Genomic DNA, 19526 nt, shown 5'->3' with positions numbered 1-19526 from the left:
CCCAGACCTAGGCGAGCAGTGGGATTCTGGTTACGGGAGAGGAGAGAGCCCTGTCCTCAGCAGCCCACTCGGCGGCTTCCAATGGAGAGAGCAGGCATTGACCTCCCGCTAGATTTCCTTGCACGATTCCCATTGCCCAGCACAACTTCTTTAATCATCAAAATACGCCATCTGCCCACAGGGCTCCACAGCCCTCAGATTTGCGACCATCCCCGGTGCACACACACGAAATATAGACAAGCTTAAAAGTATATCCAAGACACCGGAGCTAAGGTAGGCGCAGGATCTAGGGAGAAGCTTATTCTTAGCGCACAATTAAATCCTATTATTTGGGGTCATCCTGCAGCGTGAGACATTTCTCCTTAGCACCCTGGCTGCTATTTTATTCTATTGGCTTTTCTTCAGCAATCTCCCTACAGCACCACAGATACCTTCACCGTCTCTATGGGGATTGTACCCTTTTATGTAATATGTATCTTGTACAGAAGATACAATTTCCTAAAACAAAACAAAAAAGGAACCGGTTTGAACCTGACCCTGTTATTCAGCCACGAGTGCCTCCATTTCCTCAACAGCAAAGGGCCATTTTTTATGTTATTTTTTTGCTTCCATGGAAAGTTAGCAAGCGCGGTATTGCAAGGTTGCCAACTAGATAGACACATCGCATGTATTCCTCTCTCTAGCTCTCCTGGAGACGAATGGAGCTCCCACCCCACCCCAGAAGCCCCGCGCAACTGAATGTCTGTCAATCCCGCAGATTGAACATTATGAGACAAGATAGGGTTGTTGTGGGGGTGAAAGGGATGGTGGAGGGGTGGAGGGTGTTGGGGAGTGGCTGGAGCAAAAACAAATGCCTACTCACTGTGCTGCACTCCTGGGGGTCAGAGCAGATTCAAGCCAATTTGGAGAGCAGGAGGACGGCCAAGAGTCCTCCCTCCTCGGCCGGGCTCGTGGTGCTGAAAGGACAGCGCCTTGCGCGTGTCTGGATCCGGGAGCTTCTGAGAGCAGGCGCCGCCAGCGAGCGAGCTGGGATGAGCTCCTGGCAGCCGCCTGCCTGCGCTCGCTCGCCCCCTCCCACCGGGGACCGGGCTCCCACACCATCTGTCATCTGGCACCACCTGCTGTTTCTCATGCATGGCCACAACCAGCGCGGGACAAAATGGTTTCGAGCAAGTGGAAGGCATTCTGGTCACACACGCACATACAATGTAAGACGGCCTATAACAAGCCATCCCCACGCCTTAGGAAAACTGGAAAAGCACATTTATTGGGAAAAGGCACCGCCTCTGAAGATCTCCCAGAACAATGCTGTGAAGCACAGAGGGCTGGCCCTGCGTGCTCGCTCTGCCTGTGGGAAGGGAGAAGGGTAGTATTTATCACCTCCCGTGCAGAGCGTGGGCAGCGGTCCAGGCTCTTTGCGACCCCTTCCCTCATTTGCACAATGTAGTTCTGTAGGAGGGGGCTGGTGGGAGGTGTGAAGGCGATAACGTGGGAAAAGCATTTAGCTCGGAGCAAGCAGTGCACAAACATAAACTGCTGTCCTCACAGTGCACACGGGCCACATAAGGTCACAAAACACCAGGAACTGGGATTTGAGCTCTGATCTGATGCCACGCATTGAAGTAGACAAAGGCATTTCTTGGAAGAAAGGAAGGGAGCATTTCCCAAAGTGGAAAGGAGTGCTGAGTAGTCCCAACAACAGATACCTGCACACCACAACACCGTGCCCCGACGCACAAAGTTCATGGGCTTTACTCTTGACCAATAACACGCCCTTAAGGCAGTGTATGGCCCAGGCTGGGTGAAAGAAACAAAGAAATACTTGCTCTTCTGAGCCTCATCTGTAATTCTAGGAGGCTTTCACCACCAATTACTTACAAAGAATATTTTTAAATCTGTGTTTTCAGCATAAAACTAGATGCATTGTTTTCACTTACAATTTTTAATTGCTATTTATTGTTTCTATGAATTTGTAACCACTTTCCTGAATAATTTTGAGTGTAGTGTGGGACTCAAAGATACAGTCTTTGGAGCCAGACTGTCTGGGATTCCCACTTCTGCCACTTGCTAGATTTGTGACCTTGGGTAGTTATTTCACCTCTCTGTGACCCAATTTCCACATTGTAAATTGAGGATACTATTGGGTTGTTATAAAGATTAGATGAGTTAAGATAGGCAAAGTGCTTAGAACAACATCTCTAAGTGTAAAACAAATATCTACTCTTAATTATTAGATAAGCATTTTAAGAATCATCTCTTACATCAATCATTTTTTAGTTTTCTAATTTACCAATTTATACTTTAAAAAATTGTTTTCTTCTCCCTCATTTCTTGAAGTTTATCTCATTTTTCTCTTTTGAACCTTCCTGGGACAAATAACTAGTTTATTGATTTGCCTTGTCCCTGACTGATAATGAAAGAAATAAATGCTCTTATTTTAATTTATTCTGAAATATTTGCTTGTTCATTACAGTTCCTCGATTATTTTATAACTAAAGATTTGCCTCTCTGACTCTAGTCATTCAGTAAAATAAGTTTGTTTTTCATTTTAATTTCTGAATGCTATTTTTCTTGTTGCTAATTTATATCTTTTAAGACTAGTTTCTAGTTTTATTGCACGTGGTCTAAGAGTGTTTTCTGTATATTCTCTGCTTTGGGGAGTGTATTACATTTTCTTTGTGGCCTAAGATATGAATTATTTCTGTTAAAATTCTCTGAACATAAGGAAATAAATATTCTATATAAATATAGATTTTTATACATAATTATCCAATCAAGTTTGTTATTTAAATCTTCTGTACACTCATTTTTTTTTTACTTGCTTGACCTGTCAAGAAATTAGAGAGGGGTGTTATGTGCCATCATGTTGTGACATTTCTCCTTGCATTAAAGCTATGTTATTTGTATATTAGCCTCACAAGTTTGCATCTTCTTGTGAACTTTGCTTTAATGAACGTAAAAGAATCTATTTGTCCATTTAGTGTTTTGTGACTTGAGTTCCTCTCTATCTAAAATACCATTGCAGCCGAAACCGGTTTGGCTCAGTGGATAGAGCGTCGGCCTGCGGACTGAAAGGTCCCAGGTTCAATTCCGGTCAAGGGCATGTACCTTGGTTGCGGGCACATCCCCAGTCGGGGGTGTGCAAGAGGCAGCTGATTGATGTTTCTCTCTCATCGATGTTTCTAACTCTCTATCCCTCTCTCTTCCTCTCTGTAAAAAATCAATAAAATATATATTAAAAAAATAAATAAATAAATAAATAAAATAAAATACCATTGCAAACCCTTCCTTCTACAGATTCTACTTGTTCTTCCCAACCTTTTAAAATTGTACTTTATTTCTTGACTAGGTCATTTTAAGTCACCTTTTTAACATGGGAATTTAAATCCTTATAATTAAGTCTGACAATAAGAAAATTGTCTTATGTTTTTTATTATTTTTATTATTTCTTGTGATCTTCTTCATTGTTTTCTACATAAACTCCCCCCCTAGCTACTTGGGACACACATGTGGGGTGTTGTTGTTATTCTTTTTTCCCCCTTTGGTGATTTTTAAAAAATATATATGTTTATTGATTTCAGAGAGAGAGAGGGGGAGAGTGATAGAAACATCAATGAGGAAAGAGAATCATTGATCGGCTGCCTCCTGCATGCCCCCCACTGGGGACCAAGCCCACAGCCCAAGCATGTGTCCCTGACCGGAATCAAACCCGTGACCCTTCAGTCTGTAGGCTGACGCTCCATCCACTGAGCCATGCCGGCCAGATTGGTGATTTTTTAATATGACAAAAACATACATGAATTGATGGCCATCTCTCAGCCTAAAGAATAAAACAAATTCTTTTGATAATTATCACACACCTGTGTCCTCTTCCTGCTTCTCCCTGTTGCCATGCTCATCGGATGCTAAACCTGTCTCTACTTTCACTGATGCCTATTTTCACATTTTATCCCCATTTCCCGAGACACTCTTGTCAGAACTGGAAGTGGGAGAAAAGTGAGCAAATGTGAGTCCTTTTCCAAAGGGCTCCAACGAGGAGGCTTTATGTGAAGTAATTATCTCACATGCACACATGTCAGTGAGTCTGGGCGCTTCTGCGATCAATGTCATCACGTCTCAGCACAAAGGGTTTTGCTTTGTCTCCATGTACAGATATATCTCCAATGAAGGAGATGATAAAAGCACGTTGGATGTCTCATTATAAATCATGTTGTCAGTTTAAGAACGTTATCCCAAATTTAATGGAGTGGTAGAAATATACGCCTTTTAGAAATCTGTTCTAAGAATCTCCCAGAGGCAAGCATAAAGGGAAGCTATGCTCAGACTCTTGCTAGGAGCTCTATATTTAAATTTCAAATAACAGCAGTCAGAGAGCTCTGAAAAGCTTGAGGTTCTCTTACCGCTTAAACAGGAAATGGGTCATTGCCGACTTCGGACTTAAAGGGGGGAGAAGGACAATGGAGAGGCACAGAGGCAATGCCACAAAGGCTAGTTCAGCTTCTCTGATTGGCGAAGAAGGGTTGAAAAAGGGGACGCCAAGTGAAGGAGGCAAGCCCTGTGGGTACAGGCAGGATGACTTACAAAGAACTCTTCCAACGAAAGCCTGCGGATGCACTTGGGAAGCAATAATTGGATGAGAATAACGGGCTTTTGGAAGAGTTTTTGTATTTTGCCTAGAACTTGGTCTTTAAAAGGCATTCCGAGGCTCTCTTCCTGTTAAGCGATCCATTCGGCTGTCTCTTCAACAAAAGCTGTCCGGTCTGTGTTGTAAAACAAGTCACAATTGAGGGGGAAGTTTGGGTTGCAGAACAGGTTCCCCAAAAGCCACCGCCAAGAGCTCTGGATGCCGGCATTTACGAGGGAGAGCTCTCCGGATGAAGAGGGAAGGAGAGGAAGCAGACTTGGTCAGACAGAGAACTTGAATGGCAATCTGGTCCCAACAAAGCCCTCAGCCACCTCGGGGTCCTCTGCAGCTAGGCTGGCCCTGTAGTCGTCCTCCCTGAGATTGGGGGCCCTGCCCAGCACATGGAGACTTGGGCAAGGTGGCCGTCTTCAGCCAAGGGCAACTCCCGGGCAGGGTTCACAGCTCAGGGGCCAGCTAACATCAGAGGGACGGCGTTTAGTCCTGAAGGCGATCTCCCTGGGCAGCGCGGCTTCCATCGCGGGCTCTGCTCTAGGCTGTCTGCATCCCATACTTGACAATCACAACGTGTGACTTCAAATACCCTCCAGATGCCAATAACTCTAAAATTTGATCTCCAGCAGAGACATTTCTTCTGGACTTGACAGGGGCAGAAATAGAATGTTGGGGACCAGCTATCATTGTAAGAAACATTCATCATGCTCTGTTAACCGAGATTGTTTTGTTCGGATTAAAGAAGGCACCTGGGACCTGGGAGCTCACTGGAAATGCAGCCCATCCTGCCTATTATCTTGGACAGATTAGCAACCTTGTTGCAGAAACCAGAGCCCCCAGCCCTTTGGAGACCCCCAGCCTTTGCATACCCACAGGCTGTTGCAAATCTCCAGCCCCTATTACCAGTAAACTGCCCATTTGGCATGCCTTTTGCCTACTTCCCCATGTAATCTTTGTCCTTCTCCCCAATATAAGCAGCTGGCTATGGGGGAGGGGGGTAGAGCAGATTTTTGTGGGTGACCTGCTGCTCTCCCATGCTGCCGGCAGTATTGGAATAAACGCTCATATATGATTCAACTCTGTCTCTGCTTAATTGAATCAAGTAGTGACAGGCAGCGTGGACCCCTTGATTGTCCGGTTATAGACTCAGATCCCAAAATACAACTGTTCCCTTGACATCTTCATTGGATGGTTCAGAGGCACTGAGTTGAACCTCAATATGTCCCCAAACTGTGTTCCCTGGACCTGCCCCTCCTCCTGTGTGGCCCCATCATGCATCCACTGCTCCCGCCAGGAAACAGAGGAGTTCGTGACATCTTCCTCGCTCCTTCATTCAGTCACCAGCTCGACATTGCTCCCCCACGTCTCCAAATCAGCCCACGCCTGTCTCCGTGACGCCTCCTTACCCCGCTCCCTCCCGAGCTGACAAGTCTCCTGACACCTGCATTGTCCTCCTTGCCCGCCTGTTTTCCACCCCATAGTCCAAGCAATGTCTGTACAACGAAAGCCTGGTGATGCTGCCTCCTTACCTAGAACTCTACAGGGGCTTTTATTTTTATTTTTTAAGATAAAGACTAAAATCTCAAACTATCCTACACGGCGCTTTATGATTTGCCCCCTGCCTACCCGACAAGCGTCGCCTCCTGCCACTCTCTCCTTTCCCCTGACCCCAAACACACACTCCTCCCCAACCCAGACTTTCCACACGAAAGTGGCGCCCTCTTCAAGGAATGCTCTTTCCACTCCTTCCGTGTCTGAGGGTCCTTCAGAGCCATTTAGACATGACTTCCTCAGAGAAGTCTCCCCGAGACCCCAGACTGTATTTGGCTCCTCATGCACATGCTCCCTTCACACTCTGTTCTTCTGTTGAAATACCTATCATTCTTTAAAACTGCATGATTATTTGTGTAATGGTGGTTGGATCGGAATCGGGATTGAGTTCTTGCAACCTACATATTAACCAGGGGTGGACAAGTACATTTTGGTTCATTCATTTTGATGAAATACTATTTAGTCATTAAAAATTATGTCATGGAATGTTACAATATGGGAAATGTTTATAATGTTGAGTAAAAAGAATAAAATTGTATAAACATCTCAACTACATGAAAATATAAAGGTTTAAAGACACTAAATGTTTATAGGGTTTCTTTCCTGGATGTTTTTATGGGTGATTTTCATTTTTCCTAAGTACTTTTTTTTCATCTCCCCAAAACATGTTAATTTTTTTTAATTAATGGAAAAATCATGAATAATTTTCTGCTAGAGGAAAAAAAAATGTGTTTTAGTTCTAAAAAACAAAATTTTAAAAAATATATAATTTTATTGATTTCAGAGAGGAAGGGAGAGGGAGAGAGAGATAGAAACATCAATGATGAGAGAGAATCATTGATTGGCTGCCTCCTACACGCCCCAAACTGGGGATCGAGCCCGCAAACTCGGGCATGTGCCCTGACCGGGAATCGAATCGTGACCTCCTGATGTTCAACCACTGAGCCATGCCGGCTGGGCAGAAACTAACTTTTTAAAAAGCAGTGGGCTTATAAGAGGCTAGTAAGCCACGTGGTGAAGTCAGAGTTGAAGGTAAGGTCGCTGGGCATCATGGGAGACCTTGTGGAAGATTCCCATTATGGTCCTGAGACCCTCTGATCTACCAGAGAGGATGAGCACACTACAAATATCTATTATTACTTTTTCTCCCAGTTTTATTGAAGTATAATTAACAAATAAGCATTGTGCATACTTAAGATGTAAAATGTACTGTCTTAATTAATCTAATTTACATATTCATCACTTCACAGTTACCGTGTGTGTGTGTGTGTGTGTGTGTGTGTGTGTGTGTGTGTGTGACATTTAAGATCTAGCATATCAAGCACAAATACCTTCCCAGACCAGTGGATGCCCGAAACCGTGGCCAGTACTAAAGCCTACATATACTGCGTGTTCCTGTACACACACGCCCTTCCCCTTAAAGGAAGCTCTCTCTCTATGGCCCGTCTTTGGTGTGTTTGAGCTGCTAGGGTCACCTCCCTTCGAGGCCACCAGTAAGGAAAATAAGGGTGACTGGAACACGCGCACGGGTACACTGCGACAGTTGGTCTGATGACCAAGGCGGATGATTCATCGCACACACTCAGAACGGCATGCAATTGAAAGCTTATGAACTGTGTATTTCTGCAATTTTCCATTCAGTGTTTCAGACCACAGTTGACTCTGGGTAACTGAACCACAGGAAGCACAGGGAGACTACACTAGACAACACAGCAGTACTGACGGCAGTCACCGTGCGCAGTGGGGCTCCAGACCACTCGTCCTGCGTGACTGTACCCTCGACCAACGGCTCCCGTGGCCCCACCGCCCAGCCCCTGGCAGCCACCACTGCTCTATGAGCTCGACCTTTTGGGTCCCACCTATAGGTGAAACCACGCAGTATGTCTTTCTGTGCCTGGCTTGCTTCATTTAGCATCATGTCCTCCAGGTTCATCCATGTTGACTCAAAAGAAGAATTTCCTTCTTTTTAAAAGGCTAATATTCCATTGTGTGTGTGTATGTGTGTATGTATGTATGTATCACATCTTCTTTATCCATTCACCCTTTTTTTAAACTTTCATATTTTTAAAAACATATATGTTTTTTATTTCAGAGAGGAAGGGAGGGAGAGATAGAAACATCAATGACGAGAATCATTGATCGACTGCCTCCTGCAAGTCCCACTCTGGGGATGGAGCCCACAACCTGGGCATGTGCCCTGACCCGGGAATTGAATCATGACCTTCTGGTTCACAGGTCAATGTTCAACCATGGAGCCATACCAGCCAGGCTCCATTCACCCACTGACAAACACTTAGGTTGATTCCATATCTTGACTATTGTGACTAATGCTGCAGGGAACTTGGGAGCTCAGTTATTCTTCAAGACACTGTTTTAATTTACTTCGCACCCCACCCAGAACTGGGATAGCTGGATTGCATGGCAGTTCTACTTTCAAGTTTTTGGGGAACCCCTGTATTGTTTCCCACAGGGGCTGTACCAATTTACATTCCTACCAACAGTGCACGTGGTTCCATTTCCCCACATCCTCACCAACACTTCTCTTTTTTATCTTTTGATATCAGTCATTCTAACAGGTGTGAGGTGAGATGTCACTGTGGTTTGTGCATTTTCCTGGTTATTAGAGATTTTTAGTATTGTTTCATATACCTGTAGTTCTTAAAGTGCAACAAGGGTGTGAGTGTCCCCTCCCAAGAGATGGACTGTATGTCTTTGCCAAGGAAAGAGAGCTTTAGAATTTGCAAATTTCACATGAAAAGTCCCTCTCTGCAGAGAAGTCCCACCTGCTTGATTTTTTATGCTTATACTAGAGGCCCAATGCTCGAAACTCATGCAAGGGGCTCAGCCCTCGCAGCTGCGGCTTCATCCGGAAGGTCGTCCAGAAGGACGTCCGGTCTAATTAGCATATTATGTTTTTATAATTATAGATGAGAAGACAGGGAGAAAGACATCCCTCACTGACTCTCAGGTAAGACCAGTCCTTTCTCAACACAGCTGCCGGAGGTGTGTTAAAGGTCGGCGGCTCATGTCAATACTCTGCACAAAACGCTCTGGTAGTTCATCCCACTCGGGGGAAACGGAGCGTCCTCCAAACCGTGCACACAGTCTGGCGTCTGCTGCCCTCTCATCTCCTCTCCCCCCCCCCACCCCAACTCCATGGACCTCTTCTCCCCTCTCCTCCAGCCTCGGGGTCCTGCCTCTGCACGCTGGCTTCCTTCCTTCCTTCCAGTTTTATCTCCACGTCACCTTCTGCGTGGAGCCTTCCCTCCACTGCACCCCTCAACACACCCTCGTCCCCTCTCTTTTTCTCCATAGCACTTGCTCTCGAAACACACTGAATGCTTCAGGTATTTATGATGTCTTCCCGGGAAGCCAGACATTTCATATGTCTTGTTCCCTTCTGCTCTCCAGGGCCTAGAGCAGAATCGAGGACATAGTATGTACTCAGTAAATATTACACCAATAAGCGAGGGAGCTAAAGAATGCCCCCCTGAACCTGGCTCACAAAAGGCAGGAGCCTCGTGCGGGCTGGCCCGCTCCCGCCTCTGCCCCAGATCGTGTGTAACCGAGGCTCCCACCTGCAAGGAGTGGGCAGTGCACGTTTGGTGACTCCTGAACTTGGCATTGCTTTTGCTGGGACAATTTCAGCTTTCAGTCAATCTCTGTCTCTTGATGTCCAGAAGATTCCATTTCATGGTGATTTTTAAAAAATAAAATAAAACTTCTGGCTTCTGGCCTGTATGCAATTACATGACACAAATACTACATGACACGCCCACACACGGGGTGACGGGCTCATCCAGTCACCAGGCTATTTCCATTGTTTAAAAGATTTCTCTAAGCTTCAATCCCAGGCACAGAGTCCGAGGAGGCACAGCAGGGTCACAGGAAGCCCGGCTTGACAAGTGACCATTCCAAGGAGCCACCGAGATCAGATTGGGACACTCGCAGAAACATGAGAAGTGTCCCTCCTACCAGAACCTCCGAAAGGACAGAACAGGGAAATGGGGCGCTCCCTGGAGCCGCGAGTCAGCCTTCACCCAGCAGCCACAGATGAACTGATTTCCTGCTGTAACTTCTCTGGGAATATAAACGTTTCTAGACACACAATCAGAGTTCTGAAAGCACAGGGATCATTTAGGATTATCTTTAAATTAAACAGATGAAGCACGGGGTAAATTTATCCTGAGGAAAAGTGAGATAATCTGGGCTCAGAGTGCGTTATGCCCAGGAACCTGGCTATCCCCTCACACTTGACTTGACTTTTAGAAAGTGCTGAGTAAAACAAATGAGCCCCAATGGCAGTCAGCAATATGCACGAATGTTACAAAGTAATAGTAAAAGTCCAAAAAGAGTACATGCAACATAACGTCCTCGTTACAAAGTCAGACACCTAGATGCACTTTTTAGGAAGACATATATCATTGCAATAAGCGATATAAAAAATAATCATCTGCACAGACTCGGTGTGATGGTTACCCTGAGTGGGAGAGGCAGGGAGGCAGATGGAAGGGGTTGGGCAATGTGATCAGATGTAAATACTTTCTAGATATTGTCAGCAGAGAAAAGTTGTATTGTTTTTATTATGTTCTATCAAAAAAACAGAGGTTTAATACATTTCCACCAGAAATTTTTAGATAAAAATGAAAAGATGTAGAGCACCTATCTAGAACATTCTTTCCCTAGGAGTCTTCATTACTCGGGGCTCTGGAACAGTGAGGCAAACCGAGTTTGGACCCCATGACACTTAGTTTTAAATCTAATAAATATTGACACATTCGATCGTTAAAACAGATTACCTGACTATGTCAAGTAGTGTAAGTTACATAAAGTAAGCCAACATTGAAATGAACATTCACATTTACCACAAAACTTTGTGCAGCACAAATTACAGCATAAACAAGTAAATGTCTCATTTTACAAGGATTTGAGTTTCATCAGCTAAATTTGGAAGCTTTACCCAAGAATTCAACAGCCTGAAAGTTACCCAGCACATTCCCACAGTGCAGGCGCCCCCTGCCGGGCTCTGGACACGGCGTGGCGGCCAAGGCCTAGGCCATCTGCCCAGGCACCGTGTCCTGCAACGGCAAACAGGCAGCTTCGCTGAACAGTCACAGAAGAACATGCTGCCACAAATCCCAGTCTCGTAGTAATTAAATTATAACTAAAGGAAGAAACAGAACTAGGAATTACTTTACAGTCCTTACTTCTCGTGCTATTTTGTGTGAACTTTGTGTGACTGCCACTTTGGGGTGCCATTGTAAGAGAAACGAGGACGCCCACCTCTCAGTGCCCCGAAGAACGGAAGCCACGGTGCCCTCATGCTGGACAGGAAGCGGACCTGTCACCGCGGGAAGCAGCAAGGGGGGCAAAGAGAGAAGAGAACTAAGCAGATACATGGACAAAAAGAAAAAAGATGACCATGGAGAGAGCAGTTTCAATAGCATTGCAGTCATGGGGCCCAAATAAAGTTTATTAAATGTCAACAAATATTTAATGAGTGCCTACTATGTGCCAAACACTGGTTTCAGGAAGGAGATTGGCTGGAGTTAGCAATGGGTATACACTAAAGGTTGGAGAAAGTAGGATAGAAAGGGGAAATTTTAAAGTCTATACTTTATAATTGTTATCAAAATAGATTCTTACCAGAAGATGATGAGAAGATTCATCTTGTGTAATCTGAGTCTAGAAACAATATAAAACACAAGGAAAATTCAAGTGGGCCTCTGGGAAAGGTTTTCCCATTAATAAATGCATATTAAGGAATAAGTTATAATACATCCTTAAAGACATGATCATTAGTTTTTGTAATCTGGTTTAAAATTGTAATACGAAATAACGAATTATCAGGATATCTTTTGTTTGTAAGAGGCTGTTTCTGAAAAACACAGCATATTATTTTAAGTTTAAACAATCCCTACTAGAGTGTTTGATGGTTAACAGAAAGCCTCTTGCTGAGGCACAAGCGAACCCTGCAAGTTCAAGGTTGTGGCCAGAGCCAGATTAGATCTGACCTAGCATATTCATTAAAGTTATTGGTCTGGACTAACACTCAGAACAAGGTCCGGTTTTCTGCACACTGCTCCGCTTATTCAGACATCCTTTTCCGCTAAGGAACCACTGACCACTTTTTTCTCCTAATCACCTCTCCTACTCATTCATTCTCCGTTTTAATTGGGTAAGAAAAGCAAAATAGAGCATCACTAATCTGAACACTAGCTTATATGCCATAATTGCAAACAATTTCTGCCATTATTGATGCACTATTACACACACAGTAATGAGTTTCTAGTGTCACATTGTTTACAAAACAGCATTCCATTTCTAATTATTATTGTTTGAAAATATTCTTCGCAAAATTAAACTCTGCAGATTTACTGTCAAAATAGACGTTGTCATCAAGTGACTGTACTAAGAACCTACAGAAGCATCCAGCATGGTAACACGTGTGTTAGGACATGCATGTGAAGGAAAGAAAATAACTATTATGATTATCAATCTGTGTGGCATTATTAGTTACATACACAGAGATTTTTATCCAACTCAATTGCGTGCGAATCCAATTACTTTAATAAATATACTAGATCACATCTAATGTTGCTCTGGCCACAGCATGGAACTCAATATTGACGCAGCTTCAGCACCTGGTTTAATCTACAGGATGTTTCCCAGGAATGAAGTGACATCAAGGCCATAAAGGGCAGTTTTTGCCGAATGCATTAAGTTAGATGGCAGCATCCATGTGACTACAAAGTGACGTATAGCTTACATTGCTGTTAATGTCTTCCTTCATCACTGGGGATCAGCTTTGTAATCTGTATTAAAAGGTTGGCATGGAAATTCAGATTTAAGAGACAAGCGTGCGCCCTTGTTCACTAAATTCCCGTCAGCATTCACCTCCGGCCTCCACTCTCCTCACGGCTGCACCGTTTGCTGTATTTTAACTGTGATGAGCAGTGGTTAGCCTCGCTTCCAGAGTTCTGGACCTTGCATGACCATCAGGATAAGTCCTGTTGTAATGTGATCCAGGAAAACTAAACTGTTAGAGAAGCCAGTCCTTTAATACAATAAATAGTATAACTTACTTTCACTAGATAATTGTTGGCATTTCAGCCTGAGTCTATATTTTTCGTTTTCTTCGAGCATTCTAGAAATGACTTTGTGTACTTTTTTCCACACTGAAACCTTAAAAAGATAAGCACAGGTAAGGAACGCTGAGCAGAAAGGCAAAATTAAATTCTGCAGATTTACTGTCAAAATAGATGTTATCAAGTGACTCTACTAAGAACCTACATTTTGATGGAGACGACTGGGAATGACTCAACTGTGCTGCATGTCAATTGATATTATAATTATAAAGCAATATTAGCACTTAGAGACCTAAAATTTAAATGTAGTCGTCTTCCGTGATCACTGAATTCCGGATTTCTTTGTCCAGCTTCCTGGCATTTCCTCCTGTATTTAAGTCACCTGTCCTGGATGGAGTTTCCTCTCCAAGGCCATGTCTACGAAGCTCTACCTAAATGGTTCCAACACATTCGATCTTGTTTCAAAAGATAAAAATAATGAATTTCTATCCCCACGTCTAAACCAGTGGGCAATAATTTCATTTTAATGTGTTTTATTTTAGGTAAGAAACATTTCTACTAAGACACACCAAAGCAAAATGACGAGAGCACGCATGTGCTAGAATAGAAGAGTGAGGACCCGGGAAGCAAGTACAGACCTCGCCTCAGATTCCGGCTTTGCCACTCGCTGTTGCTTACATTGGGCAAGCGTTTTCATCTCATCCAGGGATAACTTCATACAGGGGATTATTAGGACTAATGAAAAATATCTGTAAAGCATGTACCGTGGCTGGTACGCAATATTTATAACATTGGCTATTGCTCTTTCCTCCTCACCCAAGAGGAATTGGCTCTTGGAAAAAATATTTCTAGTGGGAAATTCAAAATACATTTGCTGCAAGGATTAGTCACCTTGAATGCTATTTTATACTATACTAGAGGCCCAGTGCATGATTTAATCATGCACCTGGTGCACCAGCGGGCTGGCTGTCCGCGGGTGCCCCAGGCTTTCCGAAAGCCTCCGGCGCTGCGGAGGCTTTCGAAAGGCCTTGCGCCGGAGCAGACAGCGGGCCGGGTCCCCCGCTTTGGCCTTTGATCGCGGGGGACCCGGCCGGCTGTCCGCCGGTGCCCCAGGCCTTCCGAAAGCCTCCGGCAGCCATGGCACAGACGCTGAGCTCGCGGCGCCACTGGCGCCGCGAGCTCAGCGTCCTGCTGGCCCAATCAGCTACCCCGGCCACCCTGAGTCCCGCCTCCTGCGCCTCCTGCTGGCCCAATCGTGGGCGTAGCGGAGTGATGGTAATTTACATATTACCATTTTATTATGTAGGATGTAAACTATAACGCAAACACTAAGCTCAGAAGATACTATTTTATGTGCTGTTATTGACTAACAATTGCTTTAAACTGAAGTATAAAATATATGGTGGGAATGAAAGATGAGCAAATGGTCTTGAATATGTTTAAACATTCAGGTGACCATGCCCTTGGGAACAGAGGGGAAAGGCTCAGCACTAACGTTCGTCCTTGTCAGCTTTCCTGCCAGAGGCTCAATGTCCGTTCCTTGTCTTTAAAGAGCAACATGACACCAACAGACACATCCTTTTCTGTGAAATCCATGGTTTTCTTCTCTGCTATCCCTCAGAGTTTGTGATAGTCTATAGAACATATATTTTCATGCTTTGAAAAATCTCCCGATGGATTATATTTTGATTAAAATGTGTTTTATACCTTCAATCACTACAAGGACTAGTCTTTCTTGTTAATAAGTATTTCCAAACCAAATTCCATTTCTGATAAATTACTTCTACTTTCTCATTTCAGTAAATTAAACTTTTCAAAAGATGGAACTATTTTTTCCTGTGTTGAGCATATTCACACATTTGTATTTAGAGAGCTTAATCTAAAATTCAAATACTGCCCTCCCCCCCCACTTTCTATAATATACCTTTTTCTTTTTCTTCATTACTTTGGAAGCTTCATTGAAACGTATGGGAAACTCAAACTTTTTAGCTAAAGTCTTCTGGGTTAAACCTAATTGTTAAAAAAGAAAGGAAGTGAAATATCAAGGTCAGTACGTATTTTAAAGGAGGCCCTATCCTGAGAACAGAGACACCTAGGAAGGTCTCTTGAGCTCTCTGTGGGGATTTTTACAATTGTTGGTATATTTCTGATCACTAGGTAATACAATTTATCAACTAGCTAATCTAATGGTGGGAAACAAAAAAAAGAAAGAAAACTAGAGATAATCTTGGAAGTGCCTAGGAAATGCCCTTCCTTTTCTGATTTGAAAGGTGAGCTCCTGAAAGGTCAGCAACAGTAAACGAACACCTGAGCCCCATCCTGCCCGTGTGCTGCGAGCATCCCTTTCTTCTCCACTCAGTTTCAGGTGCATCGTGCTTCCAACTACACAAACCCTCTGCGGTTCCTCAAACAGGTCTTCTTACTCCTCCCAGCCTTTGCACACACTGTACACACACACATACACACACATATACACACATGCACACACACACACACCAGGCAAATTTCTACCTGCTCTTCAAGACTCAGCTCATATGTCCCCTCCTCTCTGAAGCCTTCCCTCAAACACAACCAGTCCCGCATGGACTCCAGGAACACCTTATACATCATGTAATAGCACACTTTCACCTCCTGTGTTTATACTGTGATTCCTCCACTAGGCTGTGACCTTCTAGAGGACAATCAATGGCCGTGTGTGCCTTGTTCATCTTTCTGTCCACATCACCAGACACAGAGGAGATACTAATAAAAGTCCGTCAGAGTGAATAAGCTTCCCGGCTCTACTCACTGAACCATGCTGTCTCCCCAAATTAACTGTTAGAAGAAAACCTAAGAGCTGTGCCCACAGACATCATCATAAAGCAACGGGCATGTGTTCCCTGGAAGCCTTTGTAATTGTTGTCTCGCTTCTGGAACCCCCATCCCTTCCTAGCCTCATTCCTACCCTCTCACCACTCTCTACTTGGCTCCCTTCTACTCATCCAGTTTTCACAGGAGACACAGAGCCAGTTATCACAGAATTATCCCACAAAAAGTACAGACCTTGGTGGTTTCCCAGAATTCTACCAGACCTTGAAACACCAGATATCCCAATGTTCTAGAAATTATTCCACAGCATTGGGAAGGGACAAAAAGGTCCTAATTTGTTTTACGGGGTCAGTATAACTGTGATACCTAAACCAGATTACAAAAACAAAACCAAAAAACAAAGAAAGAAAAACTACAGCTCACTGTCTCTCACAAACACCAATGCAAAAATTCTAATAAAATTATTAGCAGAGCCCAACACTACTTTAGGAAATAATGAGTCATAACCAAGTAGGATTCATTTCAGGAATGCAAGGTTGGTTCAATAATAGAAAATCTATGTATATCATAGGCCATATTAATAAATCTAAGGGGAAGATGTTTATCTCCAAGATCTGTGAAAGCCTCTGACAAAATTCAACAGCCCCTTTGCCATAATGGAAACACTGGAGAAAATAAAAATTGAGGAATGCTTTTTAATATTTTAAATGTAGATACTGTAGTCATAAAGCCAGTACCTTATTTAATGGCAGACACTAGAGGCATTTTCCCTAAAACCAGGAACAAGGCAAGAATGCCCACAATCTGCACCACTATTCATCAACACTATACTCGAGGTATTAGCCTATGCCAGTGGTCGGCAAACCGCGGCTCGCGAGCCACATGCGGCTCTTTGGCCCCTTGAGTGTGGCTCTTCCACAAAATACCACGTGCGGGCACACACGTACAGTGCAATTGAAACTTCGTGGCCCATGCGCAGAAGTCGGTTTTCAGCCTGGGCGAGTCTATTTTGAAGAAGTGGCGTTAGAACACTCAAGGGGCCAAAGAGCCGCATGTGGCTCGCGAGCCGCGGTTTGCCGACCACTGGCCTATGCAAAACAAATCTATTGCAGGCCTAAGAATGGGTAAAAAAAAAAAATCTGTTTATAAATAATAGTATGCCTGGAAAATGCATATCAACAAAAACGCTAACTCTAATAACAAAAGAATTCAGTGAAGTACGAGGATCTGAAATTAACATACAAAACTCACTAAGCTAAGTGAAAGAAGCCAATCAGGAACACTGACATATTGTAAGTTTTGACTTATATGAAACTAGAGGCCCGATGCACAAAATTTGTGCAAGGGGCTCGGCCCTCGCAGCCCCAGCTTCGTCTGGAAGGTCGTCTGGAAGGACGTCCAGAAGGTCGTTCGGCTGTCTGGTCTAATTAGCATATTATGCTCTTATTATTATAGATTATTACAGATGTCCAGAGTAGGCAAATCTATGGAGGCAGAGAGTTGAGTGCTTGCTTGGGGCTCAGGTATCGGGTGAGGGAGGGCAGTGAGCAGGAACAGTGAGTGCTAAGGGGTACAGGGTTTCTTTTGAGGGGTGATAATCCGTCCCAAAATTGATTGTGGTGATTGCACCACTCTGTAAAAAACAGTGCATTGCACGCTTTAAGTAGGTGAGTTGAATGGATGGTGAATTCCATCTCAACAAAGCCATTTTTTTTAAAAAAAAAAGCACAGACGGCGGGGTGAGCCCTCAAAAGCGAGGCAGGGCTTTTTGGCCTGAGTGTTATTAGGGAGTGGAACTTCGTCAAACCTCCTCACAGTGGATGTAAATCAATCCTAAATAACGTTGATTTTCTTAAGATCAAGAGGCTTCATAAGCACTAACGATAAACAGGAAAGGGGACATTATGGAAGCGGGAACCCCACTGACAATAGCAGAGAAGCCCCGATCCCTGGGAGTAAGCTGGACAAGATGCAGGCCAGACCTGTAGGAGGAGGTTTCTTAAGTCCTGGGAGACAGGAAAGGGGGGAAGAGGGCCCGCAGCCGTTTTTGGAAAGGAAGCGACTCAACATCCTAACGAGGTCCTTCTCCGGAAGTGAAAGAATAAACGCAAGGAGTCCAGGTCGGAACCAATCGCAGGGCCAGGCCCCGGTTCCGGGGTTCGGGGGCTCCAGCCAATGGTCTCCCCGATGCGATGGCCGGTTGGTGGCAATGACTTTCCAGGGCATCTCAGCGCCTTTCCCGGCACCAGGAGGAAGGACAGGCCACGGACGGGGCGGACTGGCCCGGGTCCGAGCGGCCCGCAAGCAGGGGACACGGGGGTCCGGAGGGCTGACAGCCCGCGACACCGACACCCGGGACGGCGGCAGGAGGGACGGCACCTGGCCCCGGGCACCCGCCCCGCCCGCCCCGGCCCCTTCCGCCACCTGCACGCGCCGCCGACCGCCTGCTCCGCGCGCTCGACGCCCGCGCCCCCGAGGAGGCCGCGGGACCCCCGGGCTCGGAGCCGGGGGACAGCTCCCCTTCGCCGCGGGCCCCCGCCGCTCCCCGCAGCTCCCCGGCCCGGCGCCCGCCCAGCTGCAGGACGCCGCTGCACTGGTGCGAGCCGAAGCGGGGCACGTAGACGAAGCGCGCGGGGTCCCGCCTCTGCTTCCCGCCAGCCGCAGCCATGGCCATCGCAGCTTCAGTCCGCAACCACCTCAACCACCTCAACCACCTCAACCGCCACCAGCTGCGACCCAGAGGCCCCTGGGCCTGGGGGCGGGGCATAGAGGGGGCGGGGCGCGGCGGGGGCGGGGCGGACCCAGCAGGACATGTGTGTGTGGGGGGGGAGGGGCCACTGTGGGGGCGGAGCAGACTGGGCTGGACCACTGTGTGTATGTGGGGGGGAGGGGCAGAGGGGAGGGACCACTGTGGGGGCGGGGCGGACCCAGCGGGACATCTGTGTGTGTGGGGGAGGGGCCACTGTGGGGGCGGGGCAGACTGGGCTGGACACTGTGTGTGTGTGGGGGGGAGGACCACTGTGGGGGCGGGGCAGACTGGGCTGGACCACTGTGTGTGTGGGGGGAGGACCACTGTGGGGGCGGGGCAGACTGGGCTGGACCACTGTGTCTGTGGGGGGAGGGGCCGAGGGGAGGGACCACTGTGGGGGCGGGGCAGACTGGGCTGGACCACTGTGTGTGTGGGGGGAGGACCACTATGGGGGTGGGGCAGACTGGGCTAGACCACTGTGTCTGTGGGGGGGGTGAGGGGAAGGGCCACTCTGGGGGCGGGGCAGACTGGGCTGGACCACTGTGTGTGTGGGGGGAGGACCACTCTGGGGGCGGGGCAGACTGGGCTGGACCACTGTGTGTGTGGGGGGGAGGAGCCGAGGGGAGGGACTACTGTGGGGGTGGGCCAAAGCTGGACCACTGTGTGTGTGGGGGGGGGGGTTAGGGGAAAGGCC

General features: G+C 46.1%; 1 protein-coding gene across 1 annotated transcript; it reads right to left on the bottom strand.

The window, feature by feature from the left end:
• Window positions 1–12979: 12979 nt before the first annotated feature.
• Window positions 12980–18757, bottom strand: LOC307099104 (uncharacterized protein C5orf47; the record flags this gene model as incomplete). Its single annotated transcript, XM_079770294.1, has 4 exons — window positions 12980–13002; window positions 13273–13372; window positions 15200–15285; window positions 18508–18757. 4 exons carry the CDS (start codon window positions 18755–18757, stop codon window positions 12980–12982), a joined length of 459 nt encoding a protein of 152 aa, XP_079626420.1.
• Between the last annotated feature and the right edge of the window lie 769 nt (window positions 18758–19526).

This window comes from Cnephaeus nilssonii (genome assembly GCF_951640355.1).
Source record: "Cnephaeus nilssonii genome assembly, chromosome: 5".
In the NCBI taxonomy this organism is placed as follows: Eukaryota; Metazoa; Chordata; class Mammalia; order Chiroptera; family Vespertilionidae; genus Cnephaeus; species Cnephaeus nilssonii.
The sequence above is the reverse complement of the archived record's forward strand: the minus strand, read 5'-3'. Positions and strand labels throughout refer to the sequence as shown.